The sequence below is a fragment of the Vigna unguiculata genome, chromosome 6, assembly GCF_004118075.2.
Source record: "Vigna unguiculata cultivar IT97K-499-35 chromosome 6, ASM411807v1, whole genome shotgun sequence".
Lineage (NCBI taxonomy): Eukaryota > Viridiplantae > Streptophyta > Magnoliopsida > Fabales > Fabaceae > Vigna > Vigna unguiculata.
The window spans coordinates 8,358,063-8,367,381 of NC_040284.1; the positions used below are offsets into that span (position 1 = coordinate 8,358,063).

The 9,319-nt window shown below is 36.4% G+C and overlaps 1 protein-coding gene across 1 annotated transcript; it reads left to right on the forward strand.

The window, feature by feature from the left end:
* Nucleotides 1-1,258: 1,258 nt before the first annotated feature.
* On the forward strand, nucleotides 1,259-2,425 carry LOC114188358. The gene is made up of 2 exons (XM_028076952.1): nucleotides 1,259-1,489; nucleotides 2,030-2,425. Exons 1-2 carry the CDS (start codon nucleotides 1,259-1,261, stop codon nucleotides 2,423-2,425), a joined length of 627 nt encoding a protein of 208 aa, XP_027932753.1.
* Nucleotides 2,426-9,319: the final 6,894 nt, after the last annotated feature.

Below are 9,319 nucleotides of genomic sequence, written 5' to 3' on the forward strand. Positions count from 1 at the left end.
AAATATATTAAATCCCCAAATTTAACATTAATTGGGGGCAAAAGTTTGAACAAATCATACCTGTCAGGCGACACCTGCAGGCAGAGTGACACCAGAGGTGCTTGGCGCCTGGCGGTACGCATCCCCCGCTAGGCGGTCTGGAGGCCTGTTGCGCCTGGTGACTCGCATGCAGCGTCAGGAGATCTTGGTGAGGCAAAAGCGGTTTGCTTGTTTTGATGTGCATGGTCTATAAGGCTTTAATGATACTTCAAAGGTCGACTTGCTGGTGTTCCTTGAGTTGTGGCTTAGAACGAATCCCTTGAGTTGTGGCTCGAGATAAGGGTTAAGTACGTGGCATTCCTTGAGTTGTGGCTCGGAATGACATCTCTTAAGTTGTAGCTCGAGATGACGGATGAACACGAGGAACTCTTGAGTTGTGACTCGGGTTGGCGAGTGTTGTTGGTATGAGTGTGCACGTTGTGGCATGTACTGATTGGTCCAGTTAGATTGTCCTCCTCAGTAACAAGCTAACGAGTTTGGTAGTCTTGGGATATTACGAATGTTATTCATATTGGGAACTCCGCCTGGGTTACAGTGTGTGATCCGTAGCATGGTTTCCTACACGTGCTCTGCCAGTTGTGGCTGGTAGGTGTGGCAGCAAGACATATTCAAGTATTCATCAGAAGACGTAGAACACGGGTGACATGGTTATAGCCATGTGTGTGAAATCAAAGGATATGAGTTCCTTTAGTGTGTTTGAAATTATATGAATTGTGTGCATATCTTTTATTATGTTAGCTCACCCTACTTGCTTGTGTTTGGGGATGATCGTGTACGCGGTACACGAGAGCAAATGATGTTGCATGTGGATTTGGTGAGGCCTAGAGATGGAGGGGGATAGATCGGGATTATCAGAGTTTTGATTATTTTACTATGTTCAGATTAAATTGTAAACTTTATCAGACATCGATATATTATGAGAATTTTATGACCATGGAGTTATGGTTACAAAGTTTATTATATGATAATGGGAATAAAGTTTTAATTTTCCCATGTTTTTTTGGAATCTCAGTTATAATAAATGAAGTGTATTATTTATTTCTTTATTCTATTATTTAAACCCATAATATCCGATCGGGATGTTACATTTGGTATAAGAGCTTTGTTTTCAAAATGATTTTTGGGGTCTAAGGGGGGTAAGCTTGTGTAATTTTGGCTTATATAGTCATGACTTAAGTTGTGTGGTTTGAACAGCTGAAAAATGTGGCGCGCACAAGCTATGACAAATCTAAGAAGAAGAAATAAAGTTGGAGCTGATGAGATCACGCATGTGATTCAGTGGATGGTGGATGCCATACAGCCTATTACAGCGCAAACCAAAGCTGTGGTCGCACCTACTCGTCTTATGACCATGGGAGACTTTATGAGAGACAGGCCAACCAAATTCTCAGGCAAGGCCACTCCTGATGAGGCGGATGCATATAAGTTATCTTTCGTCACCTTCCTGCTGGTGACAGATGTTGAATATTGCTAGGTCGGGATGCAGCACTTGATGTAGACTCGAGAGGAAGCGATAAGTTAGAACTCCTTCAGGACGAGATTCCTGGAGAAATACTTCCCTGATAGTGCCAAACATGAGAGGGAAGTTGAATTCCTCACATTCCAGCAGGGGAAACTGAATGTGCAAGCATACACAGACAAGTTTGAGTACTTGGCGAGATTCTACTTGCCCGCTGTCATTGAGGAGTGGAGGTGCAAAAAATATGAGGGCAGACTGAAACATGAGTTGCGCTGATTCTTAGTACCACTCCGATCGAGTAGCTGGAGATGGGGCCCAACAGAGTGGCACGATCACAGAAGACTATTACAAAATCACGACAGCAGAAGAAGCCTTACAATTGTCCGCAAACTTCAGCTAGGAAATTATAGTGTCTTAACTGTGGGGGAGAGCATCTGGGGAGGGATTATCCAAAACCCTTTGGCAGCTTAGGGTGGTGTTAGCACTGGTAAGTGCTAGGTGTGTGATCAGACAAGACACTTTGCTTGACAGTGTCCCAATAAGAAACCAGCTGGAGGTGTGCCAGCAAAGAAGCCAGTTAGAGAGCGGCCTAGAGCACTAGGGCGCATGTTTGCATTGACGACCACCGAGACGACTCAATCAGGTAATCTCGTGCAGAAAACTTGTATGGTTTTTGGTAACAATGTGGTGGCGTTGTTTGATTCAGGAGCCACCCATTCATTCATGTCTAATGAATGTGTGAGAGGACTCGAACTTATATTACGAGAGCTGGGGTGCGAGCTGATAGTTGTGACACGAGCATCTGTTGAGGAATCTACCACTTCTGTTTGTGTGGGATGCCCTATGGAAGTGGCATGTCGCAGGTTCAAGGCGAATCTCATATGCTTGCCAATGGAGGGCCTGGAAGTGATTCTAGAAATTGATTAGCTGTCAAGCAACCATATTGTCATCGATTGTGGACGGCGTAGCGTAGTATTCCCAAATATAGAAGGATTTGTATTGTAATAAAGAATACAATAACAAACTTGTGCACAGCGTAGCGTAATAAAGAACAACAGATGAAGTCAATACCTTTGTTATGGATAAGTAATCTGGCTGAAAACTTGTGCACAGAAGATTTGTCGTCAAAATAACAAAAAAGATTTCAATAAGGATACAAACTTGCTGGAGAAGCAAACTACAAAATGGCTCCAATTCATTTAATTTATTAGATTAATAACATGGGTTTCGAAATTTGTTTTGTAAAACAATGCCTAACATGAATTTCAAAATTTCCGATAAACTTAAGGCTCATATACAGATGAAATCATAGGAAGATGAAGTGCGTACCTTGCGATTGTTAAGAAATTTGGTAGAAAACTTGTGTATACAAAGATTGTGGTGAACAAAACATATCAGATTTCAATTTCAATATTGATAAAAACTTCATGGAGAAGTAAAGTAAAGATCTGACGGAATAAATTTAATACTTTATTTTATTAAAACTATATGACGTGTTGATATGCATTAATTATGAGCATTGAAAAATCTGGATGAATATATACAAAATATATTGAGAAGTACAGACAATCATAACATTACACAGTTTCAAGACCAGAGTTTACAAATTATTAAAATTGAAAAGATGGGAGAGAGTTTTGACGGTTGAGTATGGCGTTAAGTACTTGCAAAAGTGTCTTGAATAGCGCAAAAAATGAAAAAAATCTTTAAAGTCATTTTAATCAACAATTAAAAAATCAAATTTAAAATTAAAAAATCATTTAAAAAAAAATACTAACTGATAAGACATTTTGGTGTCTGACATTAAATAAATTGAAAAGATATTTAATTGTGGAGAAAGATATGGAGTAGTGTTGAATTAAATGACAACTTTTTAAAATGGCAATAATATAGTTGAAAATGGAAATAATATGGAGCAAGAAAACATTGAAAAAGTTGCAATTTGTTAGTTCCCATTTGTATTTAGATATAGATTCAAACTAATAATGAACTTGACTCTTTATTCTAGCATGTCTTATAAGTTTCATACCAATAAATTTATTTTTAATAAACCCCGTGCGTTGCACGAGTCAAAGTTCTAGTGAAATAAAAAAAAACAACTTCAAAACACAATTAAACTAATATATTAAAACTGCTCTATCAAAGAAAATAACATTAATATTAAATTGTACCTATCTCGAAACGACATGTAGGTCTGCTGCCGACGTGGGAGTGATGAGGAGTAGAGATGTAAATTAGCATCATCACAAAACCGAGGTAGAGTTGGTGATATATGAAGAAAAAGAGTAGCATCGTCATAAAGCCGAGGCAGAGTTGGTGATATATGAAGAAAAAGAGTAGCAATGTCATAAAGCTGAGGCAGAGTTGGTGATATATGAAGAAAAAGAGTAGTGTCATCATAAATCTGAGGCAGAGTTGGTGATATATGAAGAAAAAGAGTAGCATCGCCACAAAACCGAGGTCATTGCAAGAAGCTAGAAGGATGTCTTAATAGGAACGACCTCTCTGTAAGAAGCTAGGATCGAGGAGATGGTGTGCGTGAAGATAGAATCAAAATCTTAGATTATGTAAAGTAATTATTTTGTTAAGAAAATGTTTAAAAAAGATACGTTAGTTGTTATTTAGGGGAATAATTTTAGGTTATCTCTAAGGCTATTGTTATTCATTAACTGATTATGTATATCGACAATATTTGTAACCAATTTACCTTCTATAAATAAGAATGTTACTCCCATGGTTGAGGGTTATTTTACACCTTTTTTTGACCGGAACATAAACCAACCTCAAATCCTTCAGGTTAGAGAACATTTTTCGCATTGGGTTTCTCCTCCACATTATCCACCACACCAATGCCATCACGCAAAAACTAAAAAGTAAATCAACACAACAAATTAAATAAGACATATGGAGAAATGACAAATAACTTACCAAACAACAAATTCGTGAATATTGACCATCAATGATATCCTTTATACTTTTGAACTTCCAAACTTTTGCAGGTATGCTGGCAATGTGTAAGACCCGAGAAATTTAAATAATCAATTAAATAATTATTTAATAAATGCAGGTAGTATAAGCCTTTAAGGCATTTAATGCGGAGTTCTATGACGTGGAAAAGTACTAGCTCAAGTGGTTGAGAGTACTTAGTTGTGTGAGAGGACTTGGGTTTAAGTCCTATGTATGTCAATTGTATGTTATTTTAATTTGTGCATTATTTTAATGATATGTTTGAATGTGGTTAGTGATAATGTAATCCTAAAATTTTTATAATTATCACAAAAAATGAATTTGTTGAATTGGTTGTGCATTGGCTTTGTAATTGAGTGGTTGTGTGTTCAAACCTTGCTAGGAACGAAACTAAACTTTCTTTTTGCCTAATTTTATTTTGGCATGGAAATGAAGAGGCATAGAAACCCTAGTTGCATAGAGAGGCAACTTAGTGAGTTAAAGACAACCAAATAATGGTCTTTGATTAACCATTAACCTAAAACTTAATGACAATTTCGGTTTTGGGTTTAATTAGAATTAACTAAGGTAGTTTTGGAGAGAGAGGAAAAAGGGAAAAACATGAGAGAGGAAGAGAGGAAATGAGGTGGATTCGTGGAAAGAGGAATCTGAAGGCAATTTGTGGGACTGGGCCATGCATTTTAGAAGGGGGAGAGTTGAGTTTTTGAGAAGGAAGGGAAGGCTCTTTGGCATCATAAAACAAGGGTTAAGAGACCTTTTGAAGTAAGAATTTCAGGTAAGGGGAGCAACTTTTGCGTGTTTTAAATCTTATACAATGTATTGTATTTGAATGAATCTTATTGCATGAATTCCCTCCTTAAAAGCGTTGTTTTCGTGATTTCTGGGTTTCTGCCCAAAAAACGCTTGGTGGTAAAGCCCGAGCCGCCAGGTGACGCATCAGTCTATGCCTGATTTTGTTGCATTTTAACATGAACCGCCTGGTGGCGATGAATACCCGCCAGGCGGCGCGACACTGTTCGTGTTTTCTAGTTCATTTTGTTGTGTTCTGTGTGAAAGTCAATGTGACTTCTGGAAAAATTGGGTGTATAAATCATATTGAATGATTTATTGTCGTGATATTAATGATATTTGAGTATGTGTTGAATCTTTGGGAAAAATTGTGAGTGATGAAGCATGAATATATGTTAGGAGTTTTGAGAAGAGTGATTGGAATCCAATTTTTGAGAGTAAGGGTTAATGGACATTAATAATGAAATTGGGGAGAAAGTTTTAAAGCAGCGTGTGTGATTCAAAGCATTGTGGTCCTTTAGAAATTGGAAATATTCTGGATTAGGGCCTTGGGCTACTCGCAGGTACAGAAACAAGAGGTTCTGTCTGGTTCTGATACACTGCCTGGCAGCACCTTGCTTGCCGCCAGGCGATGACGAGGTACAGGCACAGTTCTGCGAAATTGTGTAATTTGGTAACGAGGGAGAGACCTATGGAAGTGAGTGGTAATAGAAATTAGGTGATAAAATGGGAAGGAACAATATATATATATATATATATATATATATATATATATATATATAGTAATTGAGAATGGGAATAATTGAGAAGTGTGATAGTATGTATATATTAATATACAGTTGTGGAAACGTTGATGAATGAGAGGGAGAATGTTAATTCTAATCAAAAGTTTCAAGTTCTGGAAAGCATAGGTTTTCTTGGGTGTGTACAATTGGAACACGAGAAGGTCATGCCTTAGTCGCTTAAGGTATAAATCCTAGCTATGGAATTTTGAGTGGGAGGGGTTTTGGAATGCAAGACTTGGATACATTTTTGGGTTTAATTAGAAACTTGTGGTCTTATATTGAAATACTGGATTAGTGGTATTTTCTATAAGTGTGATTGAGGCATTATGCAATTTTAAAGTACATAGTGAATCCATACGCCTTGAATCAAGGAATTGACAATTAGGGTTGATAGGCAATCAAACCTTGTGAGGGTTTCAGATTTCCAAGAATTTAATCTTAATTGATGTGTGTATTTCTATACTTGTGGAAGTACCTTGGGTGGTAAGCCAACCTGCTTTGGGGTGCAAAAACCAGTAGGATTTTCGCTACTGGTATAGCGTCTGGCGACACGGGTGTGTGCGCCAGATAGGAGCACTAGGGGGTTTCTTTCACGCGTGGCATCTGGCGGCAGAGTGTGGTCCGTAAGACGATAGACTTCAAAACAAAGGGTTTGCAATGACTTGGCGCCTAACGGTAGAGGCGTTCTGCCAGGCGGTCTGCACAGGTTTCGCCTGGCGGTGCTTAGGCTGCATCAGGCGATAATGCTACAGAATGTGGCTTGTGTTTCTTGCGTTCAAGCAGTGATGCTATACTTGGATCAGGAGATGTTGTGCCATGAGCGGGTAGGTTCATGGATGGTGGTGAACACATGATGATATGAGCAGGTAGGTTCATATCATGTTACTCTCGTGTGGGGATACGAGCGAGGTAGGTTCGTATGTTTCGTGATCACATTTGAGATATGTTGCTTGCGGGGAGATACGCAGCTGGTGGATCATGTGTGTTGGACTACGGGCGGGGAGGTTCGTAGAGTAGGATTACAAGCGGGGAGGTTCGTAGAGGCAGGATCACGAGCGGGCAGGTTCATGTGAGCATCATAAATCCTGAGTACAAGGCTAACTAATTGTGTGGTTTGAAGGTTGAAAATCCTTAGGGATTAAGGTCTTGACCAAAAACTAATTAGGATGAATAAGATGGGTGTATTACTTTTATTCTATTATATTATATGTTGTTTTATTTTACAAGCTCACCCTTTCTGTTTGTGCTTGTCGATGATCGTGTAATTCTTTACACGGGAGCAGATGATAATACAGGTGATGTTGTGGATGCATAGGCGACGAAGAGAGGGCTAGCTTGGGGACTTGAGCTAGGGATTTTTACTATGTTTTCATTTGTTTTATTGGAAACTTGGAACTTATAATAACTTTGTGTTTTAATTTCATTTGAATTTTTGGCGCACTGGATATTATTTTAAACTTTCCCGCGTTTGGGAATAATAATATTACGACGTTTGAATTTCATTTTTATATTTATTTATTTAATTAAGTAATTTCCCATAGGGATGTTACACAATGGGTTGTGGTCGTACAAGCTCCTATAAACAATATCTTAAAGGGACGCAAACTCTATATTGAGCTCTGTTCTTTAAGATTTTGAAGTTATGCATTATATAACTTTGTCCCTCCTTTTACTTGTCTTCCCACGTACTAATTTCTTCCTTCTTAATCATAACAGGGATAACATCACCCTGAGCATCACAATCATGCATATAATGTTAAATTTATTTTTTATTTTCTAAAATAAAAAATATATAATGTATATAAACAATGAAATAATACATTACCTTTTGATCTGTCAAAACCATCTCCATATTTCATTTGGAATCCCATGATTCAACAAACTACAAATCTACGATTCTGACAAGTTTCAAAGTTTTCCTTTTTTCATCAATATCCTTGATCATATCAAATTTCTTTACCATCTAATAAATGGCAATAAAATAGTTCATACGTTTTAGCACAAAAAAACATAACAACTTAAAAATATGAACAACCATGTCTGCTTCAGCAAACATAAATAGATGACAAAAAAATAGCAAAAGACCACCAACAAAAACATAATCATCATCACGTATACTTTTTGTTCAAAAATACCTTCTAAAAACAAAAACTTGAACTTTTTCTTCAACTCACAGTAATAGTTGCACCAAGTATAAAAAAATAAATATAACACCATCAACAACAACAAAACATGTTCAAGATTTTGTTCAAAAACATCTTCTAAAAACAAAAACTCAACCTTGTCTTCAAGACGAAAAACATTGCAAAAATTAAATCTTTCGCAAAAAACAATCAACACGAAGTAAGAAAAAATAACAGAGTAAGAAGAAGAAAGAACAAAGATCCACGAAGAAAAAGAATAAAATTAAGAAAATAGAAGAAAAAATAAATAACAAAAAAAATTACCTACACCAAACCAAAAGTTCTATCAACCTTCAACAACAACAAACATGAAATAAAAAAAAAAATTAACTTGGTATGAGGAAGAAGAAAGAAGAAGGATTGAAGAAAAAGAAAAAGGAATATAGAAGAAGAAAAAAATAAATTACCTCGACGAAATTGATTGCCTTAGAGAAGAAGGATCCTACTGTAAGCCAACATCAATGTATAATTAAAGTGTTTCAACAACAAAACACTACTACATAAAAAGACAAATATAGATTCAATTTTAGACATGTGTTAATTAAACGGAATGTCTATTTCAGTAATTTACATACAATAACATTGTCTTAGATATATAATAAATTTATTAGCTTATAGTTTTGATTTGATGATAGATCGAGAATAGCTTACCATTTTGGAGATGCTATAACTTTTGATACAACATTTAAAAAGAGTGAATATATTGTGTTGTGTGCGCCATTTATTGGACTGAATAATCATTATCAATAAATTTTGTTTGGTTGTACATAGATGAATCAGATAATTCTTTCACATGATTGTTTCATGCACAGTTAAAGGCAATATGTGGGTAAAACGTGTATCTATCCTAACATTTCAAGATTTAGCCATTGAAGCTCTACTGCAAAAATGTGTTTCCAAAAATACATAAGTTTGCTCATATGTATCATTTCTTTTAAAGAGAAGAAGAAAAGGAAAAATGAAAAAAGAAAAAGAGAAAAAAGGATGAAATGAGGGGAAAGGGAGTCACGGTTTTACATCTTTCATATTTTATTTTATTTTTCATTTTTACTTGTAAACACTTTTGGACGTTTCACACCACTAGAAGAACAATTGAA

Bases quoted from the DNA above. Each gene is read 5' to 3' on its own strand.
- LOC114188358 (XM_028076952.1), top strand. From the start codon at position 1,259: ATGACAAATCTAAGAAGAAGAAATAAAGTTGGAGCTGATGAGATCACG. The intron at 1,490-2,029 runs GTGACAGATGTT...TTTGCTTGACAG, and splicing joins CTTTCGTCACCTTCCTGCTG to TGTCCCAATAAGAAACCAGC.